The 26,166-nt window shown below is 45.4% G+C and overlaps 1 protein-coding gene across 2 annotated transcripts in view; it reads left to right on the top strand.

The window, feature by feature from the left end:
• LOC117360019 overlaps positions 1 to 23,603 on the top strand; it is a 109,858-nt gene extending 86,255 nt beyond the window's left edge. For both annotated transcript variants that reach the window (XM_033943562.1, XM_033943563.1), the window contains 3 exons: positions 7,087 to 7,144; positions 11,564 to 11,627; positions 17,622 to 23,603. In XM_033943562.1, the coding sequence (XP_033799453.1) occupies positions 7,087 to 7,144; positions 11,564 to 11,627; positions 17,622 to 17,697 (198 nt within the window). In that variant the 3' untranslated portion in view covers positions 17,698 to 23,603. The remainder of the gene's footprint in view (positions 1 to 7,086; positions 7,145 to 11,563; positions 11,628 to 17,621) is intronic.
• The last annotated feature ends 2,563 nt before the right edge of the window (positions 23,604 to 26,166 follow it).

A 26,166-nucleotide genomic window follows, 5' to 3' on the forward strand; every position in this document is an offset into this window, starting at 1 on the left:
TCCTTCCAGAGGCCCAAGTGTGCAAGTTGCAGTTGCAGATCCGCTTACTGATGTATTGTTGGTGTCCTCAGGTGCAGGATTTTCGACTGTTCTTGGGGTCAATGGCGGCACCCCTGGACATCGTCAGGTGGGCTCTTGCTCATATGCGCCCACTTCAGTATGCTCTTCTTCGGCGGTGGATGCCTCAGATGCACAATCTGGACTCTCCCATTCCTCTTCAGGGGTTGGTTCATCGCAGCCTCTGCTGGTGGCTGCAGTCTTCCAATCTGGTGTAGGGGGTGAGTGGATCCGCCTCAGTAGACAGTGCCACGTTCCTCAGTTGGAGAGCTCGATGTTTCGGTTGCTCGGCTCAAGGCAGCTGGTCTCCGGAGGAGACAACCTGGTCAATCAGTATTATGGAGACCAGAGCCATCTGGTTGGCATTACTAGCATTCCAGACGTTGCTGAAAGGCAAATCAGTTTAGGATGTCTCGGACAATGCCATGGCAGTTGCTTTTGTCAATCAAGGGGGCCAAAAGTCATCTAGTGGCGCAGGTGGTTTCTCTGCTCATGGCTTGGACAGAGACTCATCTTTTGGACATCGTAGCTTCCCACATACTAGGAGTGGGACTTCCTCAGTCATACAGCTGGATCCCGGTGAGTGGTGTCTCGGTCCCGTGGTCTTCGAGATGGTTGTGCAAACTTGGGGCCAGCTGGTCATGGACCTGATGGCCATGAATGCCAATACCAAAGCACCAAGGTTCTTCAGTCAGTGCAGAGATTTCCAGGCCGAGGGGCTGGATGCTCTGGTGCAGCCTTTGCTGATGGACGGTCTCCTGTATGTTTTCCCCCCTAGCCGATGGTGGGAAGAGTCCTTCGCATTGCTCGTCACATCGGCCGCGTGATCCTCGTGGCTCCGGATCTGGTTTGTCCTCTTTCGCTGCTCCTCTTGCCCGACCTTCTGACGCAGGGTCCTATTTCAATGTTTAATCCAGGTCCTTTTATCTTATAGCTTGGCTCTTGAAAGGGAACGCCTAGGTAAAAAAGGTTATTCAGACAAGTTGACCTCCACCCTCTTGGGTTCCCTGAGACTTTCCACCTCTTGGGCTTATGTGCGAGTTTGGCATCTCTTTGAGGAATGATGTTCGACGCATGGCGCGCTTCCCCTTCATGCTTCTTTGCCTCACATCTTGGAGTTCTTGCAGGATGGTCTGAACAGGGACCTTGCCTGGTCCTCTTTCCGGGGTCAGCTTGTGGCTTTGTCTACATTTTGCAGTTTGTTGCATGGTCGGCATTTGGCCTCTTCTTCGGATCTAATTTGTTTTTGAGGGTGGTAAAATTGCTCCGTCCACCAGGGCGGCCTTCGGTTCCAGCCTTGGATCTCAATCTTTCTGCGCTCGCCCTCCTTTTGAGCCTCTTGACTCCTGCACATTGAAGGACTTTACTCTTAAGGCGGTCTTCCTAATGGCCATTACTTCTGCGAGACTCATTTCCAAACTGCAGGTTTTGTGTAGGTCTCCCTTCCTGGAGTTCTGTAGGGAGTGTGTCGTCTTTGGCTGGTTCCCTCTTTTCGAAGTTGGTTTCACCTTTTCATATCAACCAGTCCATGGTCCTCCCGGTCTTGGGTTGTCAGGAAGTTTCTTTGGTGCATAGACTGTTGCGGAAGTTGGATGTCTGTAGGATCCTTCACTCTTATGTTCAGCAGACCCAGGAGTTCTGCAAATAGGATCGTCTTTTTGTCCTCCTTAGCAGGTCTTCCTAAGGGGGACAGTGCTTCTAAGGCTACTATTGCGTGATGGATCCAAGGAGGCTGTCTCTGCGACATACCTTCTTCAAAAGAAGTCTGTTCCGGAATTTCTTAAAGCTCACTCCATTTGGGGTCAGGCAACTTCTTGGGCTGGGTCTTCAGTTGTATGTCCGGTGGATATCTCTAAAGCTACGGTTTGGTTTCTCCGTTCTTTTGTGCGACACTACCATATGGACGTTCAGGCATGTTGAGGCACGGTGTTCAGTGAGCATGTTCTTGTGGCGGCCCTTCGGTGGTCCCACCCATGTTGGGTACTGCTTTGCTTCGTCCCATCAGTTTTTGTGCCGGTCTAGAGGGATGATAAAGAAGGAGAAATTACGTTCTTACCTGCTAATTTTCTTTCTTTTAGTCCCTCCAGACTGGCACAGACTCAGCCTATCATTTTTATTTGGAGTTTTGCGCAAAGTGTACTTTTTTTTTCTGCGGTGTCTTTTTTGTCTAGGTTTTTGGGGGAGATTTAAAGAATAGTGGTGTTTGGTTCATCTGATATAAATGGTGAGCTGTTGGAATGTTTTTGAAGGTTCTTGTTCTAATCAATAGCCAACTGTATTTCTCTCTGTTTGTTGCAAATCTCCTTCTAGGAGTGAAGTTGCTGTTCACAGTTTTATAAATTTCTTAGTTCTGCTTGGCTATTCGTCAGACTGATTGTACTTCACCAGTTTTACCAGGAAAATAACCAAAGCCATCCTATTTCCTTTAGAAATAAAGGAGGAAACCAGGTAGATGTATTGGATAGCCTCCAGTAATTTGTGCCTCCCAAGAAGCTGTGATGGTACCCACTTTACAGAATCCTGAAGGAAGTAAAATGACAATGTGGGAAGACTTTCCCCACCCCTGGTACCTCTCGTTAATAGAAGGATAAAATTGCACAGATTATGGTATGCAGCCAGATGGAAAGGCAAAGAGTGAAAATATTAATTCTTCAGTTTTATTGAATATCTGGGGAAAAGTTTCAGGTCAGATATAAATCGATTAATTGTTCTCACAACATGGAAACTGCAACACTAAATAAAGAATATCATCAAGGCCTGGATGCTCTGGTTCTGCCCTGACCCCAGGAGGTTATTCTTTATGTCTTCCCTCCATGGCCCATGATAGGGCGTCTGTTGAGGCAGATAGCAACCAATGAGGGTTTGGTGATTCTGGTAGCACCCGATTGGCTGACTTGGTTCGGCTCTCTTGTCATTCTTACCTTCTCACACAGGGTCCGATTACAATGCAGGATCCAGACAGCTTTGGTCTTGCGGCATGACTCTTGAGCACATGGCCTTAACTGGCCAGAGCTATTCTTCAGCGGTGATTGCCATGTTGCTTCACAGCAAAAGGAAATCCACAATGGCAGCCTATGCAAAGGCTTGGAGGTGTTACCAAGCCTGGTATGCCCTGAGACAGGTGGACCCATCAATTCCTTAGGTCCTGGATTTTCTGTAGGATGGCCTGAAAAAAGGTCTAGCAATGGCTTCGCTCAGGATATAGATTGCTGACCTTGAGGGGCTCATTGGCAGCTCATCTGGATGTGATTTGTTTTTTGCATGGCGCGTTGTGGCTAAGGCCTCCCTTGTCCTATCTGGAACCTTAATCTGGTTTTTCCCTCTCTGGCTCGACCCCCCCATTTGAGCCTCTAGAACAGCCGTCTCTGATGAATCTCATGATCAAGACGGTCTTCCTGGTAGCTATTTTTTCAGCCCGCAGGGTTTTGGAGCTTCAGGCTCTCTTCTGCAGGGATCCCTTTCTGCGTATTGCGGATTCTGCTGTGATGCTATGTACTATTCTTTCCTTTCTTTCGAAAGTGGTTTCCACTTTCCATATGAATCAGGAAATCCAGCATCCTGTTTTTACTTCTTCTTTTTGGAGGGCACAGGACATTGGACGTACGCAGGAGTTTATTGCGGTATCGAGGTCACCAACAAGTTTCGCCTCTCTGACCATCTGTTTGTTTTGGTGGGTCCTGCCTGCAGAGGGAAGCCTGCCATTTCCAGGTGGATTTGCATGGCCATTTCTGCAGCTTATGTGGCGGCTGGAAAGAAGACCCCCCCCCTCGGGGTGCTGGCTCATTCAGTCAGAGGGGTTTCCTCCTCTTGGGCAGGGTCCTCGGCTGTTTTTCTGGATGAGATTTGCAGGGCTGCTATCTGGTCCTCTTTGCATACATTCACCAAGTTCTACAGGATCAATGTGGCCAAGCAGGATGCTGCTTTGGTGCTTCTGTTTTGGCAGTGGGCTCATCATTCCCACCCTGAATTTTCAAGACTGCTCTGTTATGTAGCACTGGTCCCGGAATAAAGTGGGATTGTACAAGAACAAAAGATTAAGTTCTTACCTTTGCTAATCTTCTTTCTTGTAAAGCCACACTTTATTCCGGGAACCCACCCTATGCTTGCTGACTTGCCAATTGTCTGCCTTACAAGAACTGGTAAGCTGGATTTCTGTTTTCTGACCAGCCTTTATGAGAGTGCCATCAGTCTGGGTTTAGCACTTAATTGGGGGGGGGTCCCTAGTTCAGGTGCCCCTTCTGACAGTGCAGGCTGTGTCTCCCTATAGCACTGTGTTGTCGTTCCAAAGTTTCATTGTTGCTATTGCATTTGTTTATATGAAAACAAAAACTGTGGATACAGATGTTCTGGAGATAATTTATTAAACACTGACATATAAAACCATGAAAATTCAATTAAAAAAGTACAATGATAAAAAATACTGTGATAAAAATCCAACCGGACCCTACACGGTCCGTGTTTCGGCAAACATGCCTTCCTCAGGGGTCCAATGGTTTGCAACCATTGCATTTTTTTGCTACTTCAGCTTGTCTGCGCTGTTCTTTGCTCACATGTTTAAAGACAATAGACTGTTTTCAGTCCAATTCTTTATATGTGAGGTTGCAAACCATTGGACCCCTGAGGAAGGCGTGTGTGCCGAAACACGGACCGTGTAGGGACCGGTTGGATTTTTATCACAGTATTTTTTATCATTGTACTTTTTAAATTGAATTTTCATGGTTTTATATGTCAGTGTTTAATAAATTATCTCCAGAACATCTGTATCCACAGTGTTTGTTTTTGTTTTCATCGGTGGATTGTTTTCACTGTGGATCATTGGGTCACCCCATTTTTCTTTGTTGTGCTACATTTGTTTATATGAGCAGAATTGATTTGATTGCCGGGGAGTTTCCTCTTTCTTATTATTATCCTCTACAGATGTTCTGGCTGCTTTAAGACTGACTGGTGAACAGGGGAGCATGCTCAGTGATGAGGGGGAGGGGGTAAAAGCCTCTTAAATTTGAGGCTGCCTAAAGATCCTAGTGGGTAGAGGGAAATAGCCTACTGGTCCCGGAATAAAGTGTGGATTTACAAGAAAGAAGATTAGCAAAGGAAAGAACCTAATCATTTGTTATCTGAGGACAGCAGAATACATAGTCTCGTATAGCCTTTCTCCTCCCCTTTGGAGTTGTAGTCCATAGCTAGAAACTTGATTAGCTAACACTACAATAGAAGGAGGATAAACTAGAAACTTGACTGGCTAGAAATGTGCAACAGGGGGAAGATATATGTGCATGCAGTAAAACACTCGCAAAAGTCTTGATATAAATAAGCTGGAGAGAGGTTCCCACACAAGGACTCTGTTGGATGATGTCACTTACAAACACTTACTTTCAAAGCATATGAATGTCTCAAAATGTCCAAATGGATATACATGTGCTTGAAGGATCTAAATCTCGATTTTGCAAAGGTAGAAACTATTATATCCAACACTGCAGTGCATCCAAATAGCAAGGTGTGTTAAGAATGTGTTTTGGATGGGACTAGAGAGGAAATCCAGCATCAATAACCGAACAGGAAGAAACGTCCAAGTCTAAAAATAATATTCTAAGTTAGACCCATTTGTCACTTCCAGGGTACAAAAAGTTGACCTGATTGCAAACTGATCACTGGACGGATTAAGGCTTGACACCAACTTAATTCCGCAGTGGTTGTTGTCCCCCTCCCTCTCCCCTGAAAATGAAACTAAAAGGGAGTTCTCGTAGCAGCTAATTAGCTAGCGGCCCTGCATGGACAGGAGCAAAGGAAGGTCACTCCTGCCACAGTTCACAGCTGAACCACCAGGGACTTAACAGGAGGGAGATAAAAGTTGTTTAAAGTTGGCCGGGGCAGGAGATGGAATGAATCTCTCCTGACCCGGCCCACTGCTAGAGAGGGGGGGAGGGAGATAAAATTGTTAAAGTTGGCTGGGGCAGGAGATGGGAGAGATCACTCCTGTCCCGGCCTACTGCTGGACCACCAGGTCTTAGTGCAGGCCCAGCAAAGGCCTGCAACAGGTTTGGGAGGGGGGGGGCAGGTCAGCACAGACCTGAATATAAACTGAGACCCCTATTTTTGGGCCATTTTTTCGGTCCAAAAATCTCTGTTTATATTTGAATATATATGGTACTCATGGAGATTACTGCACCTGTTATTAAGCTTTTAGATTCTCCTTGGAATGCATTACATTTTATATGGTGGACAAAAGAAATACTATGTGAAAGTCCTTAGAATGTCATTTATTCTTTTCTCTACTTTGTCAAAACTTTACAGAACTACTTTCTGCATAATAAAGAATGCATTTGTTTAGCATATTTTTCATAGAGAATCTTAATAGATGAAATGCTCAGATTACGTAAATAAACAGGGCTAAGAAGTAACTTTTAAAAAAAATAATAATTTATATTCCACATATCCTACAATTCTATGTGGATTACAAATTATTCAGGTACTCAAGCATTATTCCCCAACTGTCCCGGTGGGCTCCCTCTCTATCTAATATACCTGGGGCAATGGGGATTAAGTGACTTGCCCAGGGTCACAAGGAGCAGTGCGGGATTTGAACCCACAACCTCAAGATGCCAAGGCTATAGCTCTAACCACTGCACCACATACTCTCACATATAACTTTTGTGAGCTATATCTGGATAGTAATATTCTGTAGGCCTAGGAATCCTATGGAAGTAATCATCTTTTATTAAGTTTCCTCCCCTGGGTCAGCTGCTATACCACCTGCCAGGCACCCATTATAGGAGGATACAAGACCTTAAAACAGATGCTAATGGAAGCAAAATATATAGAAAAAGCTTATTGAAGTGAATTTGTTTAAATACTGATGTACATTATTCCATAGTGGTATGCTGTTAGCAATAAACCTTTCAGCACAGATGATTACTGATCTTTGCCTTTCTCCCTCCCCATCCTCCCAAAAAGTTTCTCCATTGATTTTTAAGTGCAACTATTTCTTGTTAAATTTTAATATTTTTCAAAACTCTTTTTTTTTTTTTTTAGAATAGATTTCATTCTAATCGAAAACATGAACTTAAGATTGGTGTGAGCTCTCCTCCTGGTGAGTGCCATAAAAGGCATGCTTCTATATTAAGAATCTGTAGGGTTTTGTGAGCATGTTTTTTAGCAGTTGTATCTTTCCCAGGCAGTTTCTTTCTGCTTTGATCTTCCAGATAACTAAAAGTAACCCCTTCAGGGAATACTACCTGATTTTAATCCTTTGACTCTTTTTTTTAAATTTAACCCTTCCATTACAGCACTAAATGTTGGCCAGACAACCACAAACCACTGCTCCTAGTCCTTCAGAGCAGTTGCATATGCACCCTGGGAACGATGAATTCTGGCATCAAAACATCCTCAGCCCATTTTGAGTGTGGGGGGTCAAGCTCAGGAATCACATCTGTCATGTGTACCCTTAATACTCCCAAAATACTCTATACAGAATTCTCAAGCCAAATTATGCCCTTAATTTGTTTGCTAAACCGGTTCCAGGTGGCTTAGTGTGCCAGTATTTTACCAGCCAATTATCAGAATGGCCTTTTCCGAGCTTCCTAGAAGTCTCTGCCATGCAAATATAGTACAACAAGGTCATTAATATTAAAATGGGCTCATCAATATTTAAACGAGCACTCTGGGTGATTCCCTAACTTCATGGTGCCACATTTGTAGGCATTCCGAGAAGGTCTGAGCTGTCGTAGCCAAACGGGAAAGTAAGGCTTGACAGTTCTGACCCCCCCCCCCCTCATGTAAATTGTTTTTTTTTGTGTTTTTTTTTTAAAGGAAATGGCAGGAGGGATGCCTACTCCCTCTTGCCACCGGCGATTCCTAACCTCCTTCCCCCAACAACTCAAGCGGTAGGGATGCCCACTTTCTCCCGCCACCAAGGTCATCGAATGTTCCCCCTCCATCCCGGGGTACCTTTCTGGCAACGGCCAGCCAGAAGGATACCTACTCTGGCCAGCAGGTCTGCCTCTCTCAAAATGGTGGGCCTTCCTGATACATCCTGGGAAGCACTAGAGAAGGGCCTAAGGTGCTGATTGGCACAGGCGCATAAGGCCCTTCCCATAAAGGTAGGTCCGCTATTTTGAGAGGAGTGGGTTTGCCGGCCAGAGGGAGTAAGCATCCCGCTGGCTGGCTTCTGAAAGGTATTGGGGGGAAGGATCCCAGCAGCGGCAAGGAGTGGGCATCTCTCCTGCCAGAGTTGGGACTCACCGGCAGTGGGCAACCTTCCAGTGGGAGGAGGGAGGGAGTGGGCATCCCTTCTGCTGATCTTGTTCAGTGTGTTGGGGGAGGTTGGGGCAGCAGCACCGAGGAGGTTCTTGGTAGGAGGGGAGACTTTTTTCTTTCTGCTGCATAGAGAATGACAAGGGGACCGTTTACCGCGGTAAACCGTGGGTCACCACAGTAAATCCGCAGGAATGTAGACATTTGCAACTGGTTTACCACAGGAATGGGGACAAGACCTTTCACCACCTCGCGGGAATGTGGACAAGACCTTTTACCGTCCCGGGGGAGTGGTGAAAAGTTTTACTCCTGTGGTTAAAAAAAATTGCACCCGTGTCAGACTCGGCATCTTCTCCCCAGCTCCTCTTGTGCCTATTTTACCTTCAGGAGCCAGCCATGCCACGATGAAGACAGAAAGAACCTAAAACTAAAGCCTGAGACCAATATGATTTGAAGAATAAAATTACCAGACAACAAAAAGAAAAAAAATAAATTTATTTTATATTTTGTGATTAGAATATTTCAAGTTTGAAATATGTATCCTGCTAGAGCTGGTATTAGACATAACTGGGGACCGCAAAGTCCAGGCTGTACTTCTTTAGCTTCCAGCTGGCTTAGGGCTCTCTCTCTCTGACCAGGGGGCAGTTGCCCTAGTTGCACTCCCCTAACATTATTCTTGCCATGTGTGACTAAAGTATTCTGTTAGCTTGATTTTTCTAAGTAGCATTCTGTAGTAATTTGGTTTGTTCAGTTTTCACAATAGTGAAGGGGATATTTGTGAAAGGGAGGGGAGATGGGTTTTGTTGAACCTTGCTCTGTTGTATTTGTGTTTATAAAATGACAATTGTCAGAGGAGAAGCTTCCGTCCACACACACGCGACTGCAGGGTAGCACAGGCAGGCTTTGCTGGCATCATTTTCTTTTCTAAAGCGCCGTGAAGGTAAGGGGGAGGGAGAGAGATAGATTTGGCCGGTGGTAGGGAGAGAGGGAAGGGGCCACGCATGCAATTGGTGACCATGCGCCTTCCCTCCCTTAAGGTAAGGGGGAGGGAGGGAGATTCTCAGGCCGCTGAAGGCAGTGAGGTGGTGAGAGGGAAGGGTAGATGCTGCGGGGACGGGGCATATTCAGGGACGGAGCAGTGAAGGGGACGATGGTCCGGTGACGGGGACAGATTTTTTCCCCGTGTCATTCTCTACTGCTGCTCTCCTTGCCAGTTAATCAGCTGAGCCAACAGGACCTGTGGCTCAGCTGATCGGGGCAGGGAGAACAGCTTTGACTGGAGGGAGGAGCTGTGTTTAGCAATTGCTCTTCTGAGCAATCACTAGGCACAGTTCCTTCCACTCTTTTCCAGTGATTCTTCATACTATATTGACTTGCCGGATTTTATCAGTGAGTTTTGAAAATCTTCCTATGTATTTGTTAACAGAAGTGACTCATCCAGCATAATCAAACTCTAGCAGAAAAAACTGATCTATTTTATTTTTCTTGGAATACATATTTAAGTGGATAAGGTCACTATGAACATTACCATTTTTATGACTGCTTTTATATTTTTTTTTTCATACCGTTTTGAACTTTGAAATCATGTTTTTATTAACCATAAGGCTTTGGAGAACATTCTGTATTTCTGTATGATTGTACTTATGGATAATACTGGTTTAACGTTATCTGCCTTTTCTTCCAGCTAGACAAGTTCCAAACAAATGGGTTATATTTCTCAACCAGTAGGTAGAGGTAGAGAAACAGTTTCCAGTAACATCACCATAGCAGATACCACCTTGGAGCTATTTCTGTACCTTCAACAGATGGAGGAGATTAGACTTGTACAGTAGCATTTTTTTTTATTTTTTGCTGCCTGACCCCAAGAGACCCATGCTACAGCTGACATTCTAGTGATCAACTCCTAGGGCTGTTTGTTCGGATCTTTTCCAGATAAGCCCCGCCAGAAAGTTAACCCCCGCCACAGTTTTAGCTAACACCATGCTAAGTGAATACTTGGGGAAAGTGATATACAAAGGGGGGCTCTGCCCCCCCCTTGAAACCCCCCCCCCCCCGAGTCATTATTCAAATCATGTGAATAATTTCCTCGGAGGGCTTCAATAGTTTAATAATTTATAAGGTGGCGTGGCTTAAGTTTTCGCCCGTGCACTTTTTGCATTAGTGGCGGGGCTTATCTGGAAAAGACCCGTATGTTCTTCTGGATCTGAATTGGGTAATTTTGCTCCTGTGGGCCCAGGAGTCCTCATCTGTGGGTCAGTTCTCTTTGGTGGCTGGCACAGGCCCTGAGGGTGCCCTTCTAGCTGGTGCTCTCTTCTCTGGAACTGCCTCTTTAAAAAAATCAATTTGGCCTGGGACAGCTGCATAAAGTTTCAAAAGATCAAAATTCAGCATAGGAGCTCCAGAAGAAGGGACCTTTATGCTTCAGTAGTTTTAAGCATTCAAGAGGTGAACTCTCTTCCCCTCATGAGGGTAATTCTGGGAAAGGGTATCTGTTTTTTAGGGACTTGCAGTATGTCTTTGCTGGTGGCATAACAGCCATCATCTTTCAAGTGCAGCTGGTTTGATATTTCCTGATTGGGGCAGAGCTATCAGAGGTGTTCAGGATAGCTTCAGCTGAATCTTTGTTGCCACAGTTGCTACTGGCATCAGGTCTGCCTATCTCAACCATGCAAGAGGGGTGGCCATGTTGGGAGTTTGCCCCATAGCTCCATCAGCCTGCCCAAGAAAATTCTTATCCTCCATGAATCTCAGAGGCCTATTTCTATATTTTCATTTGCCCAGACCACCAACAAGACCTGTATGTTGGGCAGCCACTTCCAGATAAGGGCTATGCCATTTGGCCTAACCATGGTGCCTTGGACCTTTTAACTAGGTTATGGTGGCTATCACCGCCTTCCTCTGTGAGGAGGGGGTGCAGGTGCACCCCAGTTCAGACAGTTTCAGGTTTATTTAGTGTTTGATATACCGCCTATCAAAGGACATCTAGGCAGTGTACAATAATGCTAATTAACAGGTATGGAAAGGAGAAAATAGGGCTGGAAATAAGGGACAGAGATCGGGAACAAGAAGGAAATACAATAATTGATAGAAAAGAGGAAGTGGGGCTGTCTATGCAGGTTGATCCCAAGGGGCATCTCTGAAAGATAAACGGAAAAGAGAGGGGATTGAGACAAATGAAAGAATGAAGCTAATTATATGCATCAGGACTCGAGGAAAATAAATTAACAAGTAAGAATAAACTCCTTTTGTTCCTTAGTAATCACTGATACTTCTAGCAACAAATATGTATCTCCCAGAAGAATGCATGATTTCAGTGTAAGGTAAGTGACATGCAAATCTTTTAAAGTACTAAACATGAAGAAATGGTTTAGGAAAATCTTGTAGAGTGGCAGGATTTTATCCAGGATCTCAGCAGAAATATGAACATGCCTAATAAGTCATTAACACCTATTTCCATTAAAGTGCTTATGGTAACGTTTTAAAGTGAAAGATATGATTTCAGGCTTCCTCCCATCCTTCTGACTTTCCTCTCAAAACCTAATTGGATCTTTCTTCCATTTGATCCAGTCCCCTTCCTTTCTGCTTACCTAGTGGTATTTTTTGTTTTGTTTTTTACCTGCAGCTTCTGGAAGAGAGCAGTGGCATGAGTGAAGCCAGAACTTATTTGAGTCACTTTTTTGAAAGTCTAAAATTGGTTTTCCCCTATCAGGATGTAACTTTTTGTATAGGGCTCATCTAGTTCTTGGTATATTACCCAATCAGCTGATTCAGCCCAAGGATTATACATGTGGGTCTGGCATCACAGAGAAATAAATGTTAATTTTAGTAAGGGACTATCAATTATCAGAAAACAAAAGTATTAGGAAGTGTTTACATGTAAACAAGCCATAGACTTGTTATAATTACAAGCAGGACTCTTGGAAAGGGTGGGCAAAAAGGGCAATTTCTCTGGACATCAAGCATAGAGGATGCCACATCCATCATTCTTTTGAGTTAATTTGAGCCTACAATTAGCAACCCTTGCCCTGGCCTCCATTTTTGTCCAGTCACTACCATGTGTATTTCTGATGTACAGTAATAAGCTTCATTAGATCTAGTTTACCATCTGAAGTTATGTCGGTGCCAGTTCTTGTTCTTACCTTCAAAATACAGACCTCCAAAACAGAGCATTTGTATCAGGATCATATAGCTTTTTAATCTGTCTAATGCCTGATCAGCTGTTCTGTTGCAAAGACATAGGATTCTATAGTGAAGCTGTTGTCCTCGTTTAGTCACAAACTTTGCAGAAGGATGTCGCTCATACCTTTCAACTCCTCCCCTTCACCAGGGGATAATATCTCCATCTTCAGTTTTTCCTTCTACAAGTAAAGGTGTGTTCTGATCTGCTCTGCTTCCTTTTATTATTTTTGGGTATTTTTGCCTGTTGGTTCTTTATCCTGCGTAGCTTTGGTACCCAGAGGTCCCTTTACTTGGGCTTACTCCACCGGGGAAAGGGTGCAGACTCACAAAGAGGGCTTCTGCTCGCAGGCCAATCTCTTAGAGAACCTGTGGAGCCAGCCTGCTTTGTGATCCATCAAGAGCTCTGGGTCCATGCCCCTGGGAGCTTATTCGCCTGCTGATTTATCAAAGGCTTGAGTACAGGCTGTGGGGCCCCTATGTAACAACCTGGAGTTCCCGTAACGACAGTCTCGGTGGGGTGGGGTGGTTCCTATAATAGCATTCTCTTAAGTTGCAGCTCCCCTGGTCATGGGAGACAGAGAACAACTTAGATTGGTGACTACAGAGACATTCCTTATCAAAGGGCTTGCCTCTCCAGATCATAGGTGACTCTCATGACAGATGGCAGCCTGCACAGCTGTGGGGCGGGGGGGGTTCCATTACTATGGTCACCTGCTCCAGGACCAGTAGACACCATTAGAGAGCAAGTGGTCTATAAATCATCTGGAATTGACAGTCATTCGTATTGGCATTGAATACATTGGAGACTTCCCCAGTAGGAAAGGCAGTTAGTATTTTCTGACAACACCACCACAGTAGCTATTGTGAACAGTCAAGGAGGCACCAGAAGTGCCACATTATGCCTGGAGGGACAGATGGGCGGATGCTCGCTTTCTGGAGCTCTCCACAGTGTGGCAGGAATGAGAACATCCAGGCTGACTTTCTCAGCCAACAGATTGGATCCAGGGAAGAGGTCCCTGTCCCAAAGAGCATTCATCTTCTTTGTGCAGTGTTAGGAAAGAACAGAGATGGAGCTCATAGACGCAGCCACGAACATGAAGGCGACACTTTTATGGTTGAAGATCCAAACCGGAAAGCACAGGACTGCCCATAGTTCCCTAATTGCTGACAGTGCTGGGGACTCCTCAGCTGCTGGCGGGGAGGAAGAATGGACTTCCCTTACTGCTGAAGGTACTGGGGATTCCCTTAGTGGTGCATCAGGTTTTTCTGGGCATTCTCGTACTGCAGCTTTGTTTTTTCAGGCCTCTTCAGTGCCCTTGACCTTGGGAATGCCTTTTTCGGCGGGCTTGTCTTCTTTGGCGCGAAGCTCTGCTTGACTGTCTCCTCTGCCTAGATTGGAGAGGCAGGAACAGGTCTTGCAGGCCTCTTCCTCTGCTGGGGAGTGTGATTCTGTCCCGCCCATGGTTTTTTCCCTGGATTTTGTTCTCACCATGTACTAGGCGTATTGCATGCACACGACTGGTGATCTTATCTCCTCTTCGGTGGCTTTGGCCTCGTCCAGGAGGGTCGCCTTTGTCAGCACCTGCACCTCCTCTGCCTCCTCCACCTAAGGGGCTGTTTCTTGGGAAGTCGATGTGTTCCTGGACAAAGTTTTGTCTCATGATGAGGACATGGGTCTCTCTGGGGACCTGCAGGACCCTCCAGGGGGGAAGCAGGTGGGTTTCTGAGCCACCTGCAGGGGAGGATTCATCCGTTGTGGGCATTTTTCATCAGGAAGAGTTCTAGGAGCTTATTATTCAGGTATCTTCTATTTTGCATTTTGAGGAAGTCACCAAAGAGGTTCTGCAGGTGGTGGATCCACTGCTTAAGGGGATTTGGACAGCTTCCCATTCCTTTCCCATGCAACAGGATTTTTGGGAAATAGTGCATGCTCATTGGAAGACTCCAGATGCCACTTTTCGGCTGGTACGGTCCTTGTCTTGGCTTTATCCTATTTCTGAGCCTAAGAATTCTTTTAGGTTTCCAGTTGTGGATGCTGTGGTTCCAGGCATTGTCAAGAAGCATACTGTTCTGGTGGAAGGGGGTTCGGCCCTGAGGGACCCATAGTACTGGAGGATGGAGTCTCTTCTAATGTAGTGGCTCTGGCGGTCCAGGCAACGATTTCTGGTGGCCAGGGCCTGTTTCCGCTGGGCCAAGCATGTGTTGGATCAGGAGTCTAATAACTGGTTGCTGGTGAATCAGAAGGTGGCTAAGATTCACCTGGGCTCTTCTTTCAGACGCCATGTATGACTTTGCATGCTTCGGCTAAATCTGTGTCCTTTGGGATGGCTCCTAGATGTACTTTATGGCTCTGTGGTTGGTCAGCAGATGCAGCCTCCAAATCCAAGCTTAGTAAGCTTCTCTTTTTAGGTTCTTTTCTCTTTGGAGAGGAATTAGACAGTCTGGTTCAGAGTTTGGCAGATTGCAAGGTGCCCCACTTACCAAAGGACAAACCAAACCAGTCAGCTATAGGGGGCCTGGGTCGAGGTCATCTTCAGGAGTTTCGCCGGTATAGACCTAGTCAAGTACCTTCAGCAGGGGCTTGCTTTCGCAGTCGTTTCTTCCAGTGAATGCAGTCCTTTTGGGGTGTTCACTAGGGAGGCTGGGACCCCTCTACTCTGCCGCTTGCCCTGCCCAATGATGGAGCTTGGGTCCTTCCCCCAGTTCAGGAGGGGTGCCCACTTACAGGAGTTTTACTGGGGGTGGGGGTGAACCAAGATCACAATGGATCAGTAGGTCCTGCAAGTGATTCAAGATGGGTATGCTCTCAAGTTCGACCGGCCCTTTCCAGATCTTTTTCTCTCTTCTCCTTGTCAAGCCTCTTGGAAGAAGCGGGTGTTTGTCAGACTCTTTAGAAGATGATAGAGCTCAAGGCAGTGGTTCCTGTGCCTCCTTCAGCGATTCGCACTGGGAGGTACTCCATTTACTTTGTAGTGCCCAAGAAAAAGGAGTCTTTGTCCAATTCTGGATATGAAAGATGTAAACATGGCACTTCGGGTCCCTTCCTTTCCCATGGAGACCCTGAAGTCCATGATTTTAGCAGTACAGCCCAGGGAATTTCTGACTTCTCTCGACCTGACTGAGGCCTATCTTCATATTCGCATTCGGGACTCCCTTCAGCGATTCCTTCGCTTTGCAATTTTGGGAAAGCATTATCAATTCTGTGCTCTTCTGTTTGGTCTAGCTATGGCCCCGCATACATTCACCAAGATTATGGTGGTGGTGGCGGTGGCCTTGTGCAAGGAGGGCATCTTTATCTGGATGACCGGTTGATTTTTGTGAAGTCCTTGCAGGAGAGCTCCAGAGTCATGGCCCTTGTCGTGGCGTTGCTACCGTCATTGGGCTGGATTGTCAACCTTTCTAAGAGTCGATTGACTCCGTCTCAATGATTGGAGTATATCGGAGTTCTGTTTGACACCACTCTGGGGAGAGTGCTTCTTCCCAATTGCAGAAGTTACAGTTGCAAATTAGCTCCTTGCTGGGTTCTCGTCCCCAGGTGCAGGAGTTTCATCATGTCGGGTCGATGGCGGCCTCCTTGGAGGTGGTCTGGTAGGCTCGGGCTCATATGCGCCCCCTGCAGTATGCTCTTCAGCTGTGGTCTCCGCAAGTTCACAAGCTGGACTCTCTGGTTCCTCTTCATGAGATCGTTTGTCGCAGCCTGCACTGGTGGCTTCAGTCTTCCAATCTGGTTCAGGTGGCGAGTCTGAATCTGACCTAGTGGTCATTTCTTCTTACGGATGCCAGTCTCATCGGCTGGGGAGCCCAGTGTCTCAGTCGTTCAGCTCAGGGCATCTGGTCGCCAGTGGAGGCCTGATCGATCAACGTTCTGGAGACCAGGGCTATTTGGTTGGCGTTAGCAGCTTTCCAGTCATTGCTGGAGGGCAAAGCAGTGCGGGTGTTCTCCGACAATGCCATGGCAGTGGCTTAAGTCAATCGTTGGGGGGGGGAACCAAGAGTTGTCTAGTAGCACAGGAAGCAGCTCTGCTCATGGAGTGGGCAGAAGCTCAACTTCTGGACATCTCAGCTTTCCACATAGCAGAGATGAACGATGTCCAGCTGGATTTCCTCAGCCATCATATTCTGGATCCCAGTGTGTGGTGCCTTGGGATGGAGATCTTTGACCTGATAGTTCACTCATGGGGTCGCCCGATGATGGATCTCATGGCTATGTGATTCAACATCAAGGCATGGTAGTTCTTCACTCAACGCAGGGATTGTCAGGCGGAGGGACTGGATGTTCTGGTATAAGAATGACCAACAAGCAGCCTGTCTTTCCTCTAGTGGCCTCTAGTAGGCAGAGTTCTTTAAATTGTGACACGGGCCGGGTGATCCTGGTGGCTCTGAATTAGCCCAGGCGCCCATGGTATGAGGATCTGGTTCATCTATTTGTGGCAGACCCCCTTCCTCTGCCCCTCTCGAGTGATCTGCTGACTCAAGGTTCCATTTCTGTGTTCGATCTGGGTCCCTTTTGTCTTACGTCTTGGCTCTTGAACAGGAACACCTAAGCAAGAACGGTTTCTGCTTTTTTGAGATCTCACCATTTTTTGACATCTCGAGCTTATGTGTGCATTTGATGCCTCTTCGAGGCCTGGTGTTCCAATTGGGCGGTTGTTCCCTTGCATGTGTCCCTGCCACACATCTTGGAGTTTTTGCAAGACATCCTGGAGCATGGCCTTGCCTGGTCCTCCCTGAGGGTTCAGGTGGCAGTCTTGTCCTCCTTTAGGGGTCTTTTGTGCAGTCAACAGTTGTCTCTTTCTGATGATATCCATTTCTTGTTGGCAGAGGAGCATAAACCTGTCAGTCTGGAGAGATTTATAGAAAATTAGCAGGTAAGAACCTAATTTTTCCTTTCTATATTTTTGTATCAGGAGTGTTTTATTGGGTATTTATCAGTAAAAACATAAAATCAGCACCCCATAAATATGGTATTGCATCTTATCCCTTGAATAATTGTGAAACATTTTGTGACTTAGTTTTGTAAAACTGAATTGTTATACTCGAAGCTGAGAGGTATGAATCAAAATAACTAATGTATGTTTTCTTTCATGTTGACTGTTTTGTGAGGGTCTAAACTTTACAATTGTGTTCTCCTTCAGTGTATCAAGAAAACTAAGCTACACCGGCAAGAGGAATCCTGGTTCTGCTTCTTATTTGGATGGTTTCCAAGTTTAACCAGAATTTGGCAGGAGAGAGAGGTGTACTGTGATATTGTAAACATGTTTCTGTAGCACATATAATATTTCCCCCCAATTAACATCGCTTTGAATTTTAGCATGGGCATTACAATGCTGAATTATATAAATGTTCAACCAGGAACCTAAACTTTGAAAGAAATTAATTCTATTTGTGTGATCTTGTACTGGAAATGTTTGCTTTATATTAGCAAATTAGTTTGCATCTATCAGAGCACTGCAGATAATAGGTAATCCCACAAATAGTATTAACCAATCTTTTTTTATAAGCTTACTTTTATGTATCCTGGTTATCTCTTATACCAGTGATGTCAGTTTGTTTGTTTTGTTTTACTATGACAACCTCTATAATCTTATTTTCAAATATTGAAGGCGGCCACCTTCCCCCCAGGCCCATTTGTTTTCCCTCCAGACACCTCCCCCTTAGTCCAACATTTGAGGTCTCTCCCTATCTCTTCTTTCCCTCCCTCTCACCACTCCTCTCGATTTGACATATCCCCTTCTCTCAGATCCCAGCCCCTCCAGCTGCACCGTTGATCCAGCATCTTTCTTCTTTCTTCAACTACCTTGTGCTGCTTTGGAGAAGTCTGCCTTTGCTTTAGTTTAGTTGAATGCTGCCCTGAGTAGCAAGGAAGTCATCAGCACGCTTCATTCATTTACTGGCCCTCCTGTGTATGCTCAGTTCATGCAGTTGAACTGAGCATGTGTGAGTGCCAGTGTTGGCAGCTGAAGCACGTTGACCTCTTTGCGTGTGGAATTCAGTTTGGGAGTCATTGTCTTATACTTAAAAAAAAGATTACTCATAACTATTTCCAATGCAATAGATGAGACATCTAGACAATAGGATTATTTCCCCATACTTGCATGCTGTAGAAGGAATCCACTCCAGATTTTACACTCTGCCTCCAGTGTACTTCACAGACCAGTTTAGCGCCCTCTACAGTCTTTTTTCCTTCTGCATGCATGACTGCAGCTGTGTGTGTTCTGCTCTCCTCATTTTATTGTTTTAAATTTGACGTAGTTTCGTCCCCTTTGCGGTTATTTTTACATTTGAAGCAAATTTGGAGTTCTGCCTGCTTGAGAATTCACAGACTTCGGTCTGTAGCTGACAGGCTACCTTTGGGTACCTGTTAGCCAACCTGCATAGTTTTCATTGGAGCTCAGAGCCGTCCCTGAAGTAGTCTCACATTCTGTTAAGCAGGGGTCAAGCGCAGACTGTTAGGCACACTTAGGGGACTCAGCAGTGTTACAGAGCGTGCTGGCTGCATTTTTGCACCTCCACCCATCCTGGTGCGCATCTGGTGGTCCACAGGGGTGGAGGCATAATCAGACAGTGGAGTCTGACCGGCAGACCAAAGATCAGCTTTGAGAGACCATTCCCAGCATTGTGGCAGTAAATTCTTCTCCAGCTACCAAAGAGAGCTGGAAGCAGGTGCAGCCCAGTGTATAAGGTCACAGTGAGTAACTCAACTGACAGCCTGTGAGAGAAGTCGGGGAAAGTTTAAAATTAGGGTTTTTCTGTGTTTCTAAGTGTTCCTCTGAAAAATCCTAAAATCGCCAGTTTTAAGTTTTGGGTAGTGTAAAAAATATTATATTTTTGACACAAATTTGGTACCGGCAACCATCTTGAATTTTTAGCAATCTTTTTTTTCTTCTCCCTTCTTCTTAAAAAATTTATTTTTAGCTTGGAAAACTGCTGGAATGGAGTTCTCAGGGTCTCCTCATTTGAATTCATGCCAGGTTTGCACAGATTAGTGTTTTTGGAGCGTCCTTGCACCACTGGCCATGTGGCACAGCTGGGGGGCGGTTGTAGCAACCAGCTCAGCTACCCCTCACAGAAGCAGGTGATTAAACGTTTGGCTAGCCCATTGGGGCGGCCTCAATAGCTTTCGGGGCTTGGCACAGCTGGTTCTTTGGTCAGCCAGGCTGCAGACCATCCACAGCCTAAGAAGCGCAAATTTAAGTTAAGGTGACTCTATGCCCCAGGGGCCAGATACTTTCTCTGACTTTATCCAGTTTTTGTGGTCAGAATTTCAAAGTAAATGTTCTGCTGCTGGGCGATTTCCATCCATTCCCCCCTCCCCCAAGGCATCTTTGGATGGTGTGGTACCCTTGGGGAAGTCCTCGCCTCTGCCCTTTCCGGCTATTGCTCTAACTGCTCATATTCTGGGGGATCCAGACGTTGATCCTGACCTCTCTGATCCATTTTTTGATAGTTCAGCCCTTCCCAGATCAGGGGATCCGGACTTGTGTGCTGGATCCGCAGATCCCATGGGGGGCTTGGGGTCTTGGTGATGATCCTACTTATTTGAGTTTGCGGCTCTGCCTGATCTTATTGCTGAATCTTTGCAGGAATTGAACTTAGTGACTCAGCTGGTTCCGTCTACTTCTTACTCTCCCTGGCTTTGTAGTATGCGGTTGCAATCTGCGACCTTTCCCTGGCATCAGGATGAGTTTTATTGTCTCTGAGCAGATTGACACTCCAGAAGGTCCTTTGAAGAGTGCTAGAGCTATGTCCTGCTTGTAGCTGCTGACACTGGAAGATCAGCAGCTTTTAGGGCAGCCCAGGATAGATTCCTTGGTGGCACAAGTGACTAAGTGTACCTCTCTTCCTAGTGTTGGGGGATTTGTGTTGAAAGATATGCAGGACCGCCATGTGGATGTGGTCCTCGGGACACTTTTTGAAATGCCAATTTAGGCATCAAAGCTGCTGTGGCGACGTCTTTTTTGTTGCAAGCACCTGTCTCGGCTGGGACAGATTACATGGTGGATGCCTTATATGACTTTTTGAAAGTGCTAGCCAAAGTGTTAGCGTATTCCATTTCAGCTTGCCAAATGCTCTGGGTCAGGCAGTGGGCTGGTGATTCCACTTCTAAGGCAACTTTAGCAGGCTGCCTTTTATGGGGAAGTTATTACTTGGCAAAGGCCTGGATGACCTCATGGATTTGGTAATGGACCGTCACCCAAAGACCATGCGGTCGGTCATTACAGCAGTGGCTCCAGTGAAATTCCTGGCCTCCCTAGATCTTAGAGGCATACATACACATTTCCATATTTCCAGCCCATTGCAAGTTTCTGCAGTTTCATGTTCTTGGACAGCATTGCCAATTCTCAGCCGTGCCCTTTGGGCTGGCAACAGTGCCTCAGATTTTCACCAAGGTGATGGTGGTAGTTGCAGCTTACCACAGGAAGATAGGGTTGCTAGTTCACCCTTATCTAAACGACTGGTTGATCAGGGCTCCCTCATTAGCTAAGGGACAACATACAGTGGAGCAGGTGCAGGAAGACCTTGGCTGGATTGTCAACTTCAGGAAGAGCCATCTGACGCCCTCATGGTTGCTGGAATACCGAGGAGTTCTCTTTGATAGGGCTATGGGCCATGACTACCTGGCTATGGCTCTTAGGCAGAAACTGTGTGTCCAGATTTCTGCTCTTTTGGAGAAGTCGGCGTGGGATTACCTTCAAGTTCTGGGATCCATGGTGCCCACGCTGGATGTAGTCCCTTGGGCAAAAGAGCACATACGCCCTCTTCAACATGCTGGGCACCCCATCAAGATGCTTTGCAGATATGCCTGCCATGGACTTTGGCGGCCCGAGCGAGCATGGCCTGGTGGCTTCTCCCCAATTGCTCTGCAAGGGCATTCCGCTCCATATTGCCTCCTGGATTGTGGTAATGACGGATGCCTGCCTTTGGGGCTGGGGAGTTCACGGCAATCATTGTCCTATACAGGGGTGTTGGGCTCCGACAGAGAAAGCGGTCAATTAACCAGCTAGATCTCTGGGCCATTCGTCTGATGAGATTGCAGAAGATCCAGGAGGGCCAAGCGGTCAGGGTCTTTTCCGACAATGCGACGGCAGTAGCCTATGTCATTTGCCAGGGAGGAACCAAGAGTACTCCTGTGGCTCAGGAAGCCCGCCTGCAGAACGTCATCTCCTGGCACTGATGGCAGCGCATGTGGAAGGAGTGGACAACATTCAAGCAGACTTCCTCAGCAGACAGACTCTGGATCCGGGTGAGTGGGGCCTGTCCTGAGAGGCGTTTCAAGCAATTGGGAGGGGGTGCTGTGGCACCCCTGTGTTGACCTCATGGTCATGGCAAGAAATGAGAAGGCAAAACGCTTCTTCAGTCGAAGATCTGAGCCAGGAAGTGAGGGGCTCGATGTTCTGATGCAACCGTGTCCTCCGGGAGTCTTTCTGTACATCTTTCCTCCTTGGTCCATGATTGGCCATGTCATTCGGAGGATTGCATTATTCTGGTGGCTCCAGATTAGCCTCAAAGACTATGGTACGTAGATATGATGCATCTGCGTGTGGGTCACAGCCTGTGCCTAATCGTCTATCTGGACCTTCTTTCTCAGGGTCGGGTGGCCATGGAAGATCTGGGTCGCTTTGCTCTTATTGCATAGCTCTTGAACACGCAGCCTTAGAGCATAAAGGATGTTCTGCTCAAGTCTCAGAAGTCATCCATGGTGTCGGCCTATGCTAAAGCATGGAAGGCCTTTGCAAAATTGGTGTGCCTAAGACCAGGTGGACCCTTGTTCGGCTCTGGTCTCAGGAATTCTTGCCTTTCTTCAGGCTGGTTTGGATAAAGGCCTCATTGTGGCGTCTCTGTGGGTCCAGGTGGTCAGACTGTCTTGTTTTAGATCCTGGGACAGTTGGTTCTCTTTGGTGTCGCATCCTGATGTCACTCGTTTCTTGAAAGGGGCTCTTTGTGTCAGGTGCCGGTTAAACATCCTTTCCCAGCCTGGGACCTTAACTTAGTGCTGTCTAGTTTTACCAAAGCTCCCTTTGAGCCTCTTCAGACTTGAGCTTCCCTCTTAGACTTGACGATCAAGACTGTTTTTCTGATCACCATTATTTCTGCATGTAGGGTTTCAGAACTGCTGGTGTCTTGTCGAGACCCCTTTCTCTGAATTTTGGAGGCGGGGGTTTCTCTGTGGACAGTTCCTTCCTTTTTGCTGAAGGTTATTTCGGTTTTCCATATCAATCAAGAAGTGTTTGCCTGCCTTTCAGCCAAAAGGTTCCAGAACAGGATCGCCTGTTGAAGAAACTAGACGTGAGCAGGGTTCTCCTGCGTTATTTGGAGGTCACTAACGAGTTTTGTGTCTATGACCATCTGTTTGTGCTGACTCGTTCGATTAAGCAGGATGCCCCTGCTTCTGCGGCCACAATCTCCAGATGGTTCCGTAGAGCCATTTCGTCAGTCTACATTCTTTCTGGGAATCAGTCTCCTGTTTGTGTCAAGGCGCATTCTACCTTGAGTGTGCAGCTTCATGGGCCAAAGTTAGATCTCTTCCTCCTGAAGAGATTTACAGGGCAGCAACATGGTCTTCTCTTCACACATTTGCCAAATTCTATAGAGTGGATGTTGCTGCAAGATAGGACTCTGCCTTTGGTTCCTCGGTCTTAAGGGCTGGCACAGCAAGCCCACCCTGACTGTGTGGGAGACAGCTTTGGTACGTCCCTATTGTCTAGAATGTCTCACCTATTGCAGTGGAAAAAGAGATCATGTACTTACCCTGGTAAGCTCTTTTCCAGTAGATAGGAGATAGGTGAGACTTCTAGACTCCCTGCCCTGTCCTTGCTGTGCTTGCATACAGCTTTCAGCCTATTTATGCTTCTCCAATCTGGTTCTTGGAAGCCTGTCAGCCCTTTGAGATGGAGAAGAATTTGTACATATATTCAACTTGTTGGGGAATAGTTTCTGAGCTCCTTTGAAGCCTGCTTTTGTGGTTAAGGGTACTGTTTAGTTATATTTGAGCAGAACAGTGATTTAGCCTGTTAGGTGCCTCTACTTCATATATGTGGGTGCCTCTCAGTGCTTGGGTACTGACTGTAGAGGGCATTAAACTGGTCTGTGAAGTACACTGGAGGCAGAGTGAAAAATCCGGAGAGGATTCCTTCTACAGCATGCGAGTATGGGGAAATAACCCTGTTGTCTAGAATGCCTCACCTATGTACTGGAAAAGAGCTTACCAGGGTAAGTACATAATCTCTTTATAGAGTACAGAGGATATTTTAAGACCCCTACATAGCAGTATAGGTTGTTTCACTTTTTACTTTGAGCTGAATTAGATGTACCATTATTTTTTCCACCTTATCTTTTCAGATATGGCTAGTAGGAGCATTCCTAGCTTCAAGTGTTTTGTAGTTAATATCACCTGGATATGGACCATAACACTGAGTATATGTGGCAAGATTTTGTTAACATTTGCTAGATGACTTCTAGAAGTTCTGTGTGAGAAATGGAAATACCTGAGAGAGACCAAGATTTTTGTTTTATGATAATGCTTTTACATACTGAGTACCTCATATCTGGAGTAAATTTTGTATGCAAACTTAAAATTTATAATGTGAGCAGCATAGTCAGAGTAATTTTGCCTACATATAAGTTGGCTATATTTGTATTTTATAGCTATTCTACTTTTTTAAATAAATTGTATTATATGTACATACCTTAAGTAAAACATATTCATATAAATATTATTTCAAAGCATATACTCCCAGGAGCATCTTCTTCTATCTATTTAATCAATCACACTCTGTATAGCTCCTACCTCCCAATATTAGTAATATAGGTTGAGCTCATTTCTGCTTTTAATATTCTGGTCTTAGCATGAGCCTATGCAAGTAATTAAAACAAAATATTTTCTGTGTAGTTTGCAGAATTTCCGTCATATACGGATGAAGAGAATTTACAGTGTTTTATTTGAAAAAGTAGCATTTGTACTCTCAATACTCAGTTTTATGAGGAATAAAATAGTTTTAATATGCAATGTCCTAATTTGTTATAATTTTTGTACAGTTTTAAATTAAATATAGTTTTTTTGGCACTTACGGCCTCTTTTACAAAGCTGCGCTAGCGGCTGCGCTAATGGTCCCGAAGCATATAGAGATTTAAAGGGCTTCGGGGCTGTTGCTGCGCAGCAGCCGCTAGCACGGCTTTATAAAAGAAGCTGTTAATCTTTTAGTAATCCTACAGTTTTAATGTCAGATGTTTAATGAACTGTCCTTTGGTACAACTGAACATTGCATTTTTTGTCGCTTAATTTTTAGTTTAGAATTGGGATGGATGAAAAACCAGAAAGCAGGATAAAATATCCTAAACTGGAAATTAATTTAAAGTAGCCTTCTAGCATATCGGTGAAATACTAGTTTGCGTTTTCTTTATGGAAGTGCCCTCGAGTTCACTGAACTCTTTGAGGTCACAATTCTCAACTTTGAGAAATGGACACATAAAGAGAGGTCAGAGAGTAGATTAATGAGATGTAGGAGGATTTTCTCCTGTTAAGAAAAATGCCCCCAAATTCCAGGGACAGTTGATTGGTAGTTTGGTCACAGGTTTGAGGCTTTAAATACATTCATTTGTAGTGTTAAGAGGTTTGGGTTGTTTTTTTTTTAATTCAGCTGATAGAACATGTTTAAGGTTGCGAGTTTGATTCCCACTACAGCTGCTAGGCAAGTCACTTAGCACTTCATTGCCCCAGGTACAAAATAAGTACCTGTCTAAAATATGTACACCACTTTGATTGTAACCACACAGAAAAAGCTGTATATTAAGTCCCATAAAATTATTTTAATTCTCTGGTGCTGTTGCTCTGTACTAGTCTTTCAAATTGTGGCAGATAGTTTCTGTAGTGAAGGGGAGTGGCCAAAGTTCGTGTAAATTTGCACTCACAAACTTATTCTGTTTATTGGATTAAATGCACATCTTAAACTTCCAAGTTGCTCAAATAGTTATCACCTGTCTTGATTCATGCATTCTTTACTGGGAGGAAGCAAGCAGTATGGAGAGTGATTGGTAGCCTTTGTACAACTTAATACATGTGATTTGTGTGTTGGGATTTTCTGTATACTATTTACTTTCTACTTTGAAATAAACAATTTATCTGGAAAATTTGTCAGTTTGTAATGAAGTATACCAGCCTTACTACGATCTTTCATTTTTGATTTTGTGTTGATTGTCAGCAACATACCTTCAACAGAGATGATTGAGATGGGGCATGATCGAAATATTCAAGGTACTGAAGGGAATAGACTTAGTAGATAAGGACAGGTTATTCACCCTCTCCAAGGTAGGGAGAACGAGAGGGCACTCCCTAAAGTTGAAAGGGGATAGATTCCGTACAAACGTAAGGATGTTCTTCTTCACCCAGAGAGTGGTAGAAAACTGGAACGCTCTTCCAGAGGCTGTTATAGGGGAAAACACCCTCCAGGGATTCAAGACAAAGTTAGACAAGTTTCTGCTGAACCGGAATGTACGCAGGTAGGGCTAGTCTTAGTTAAGGCGCTGGTCTTTCACCAGAGGGCGGCCGCGTGAGCGGACTGCTGGGCATGATAGACCACTGGTCTGACCCAGCAGCAGCAATTCTTATGTTCATAAAGAGAATGATAGAATAAGAAAAGATGATGCATTCGAGATGGCTTATAACAAATCGATTTAAATATT

Source organism: Geotrypetes seraphini, chromosome 4 (assembly GCF_902459505.1).
Source record: "Geotrypetes seraphini chromosome 4, aGeoSer1.1, whole genome shotgun sequence".
NCBI classification, from domain to species: Eukaryota; Metazoa; Chordata; class Amphibia; order Gymnophiona; family Dermophiidae; genus Geotrypetes; species Geotrypetes seraphini.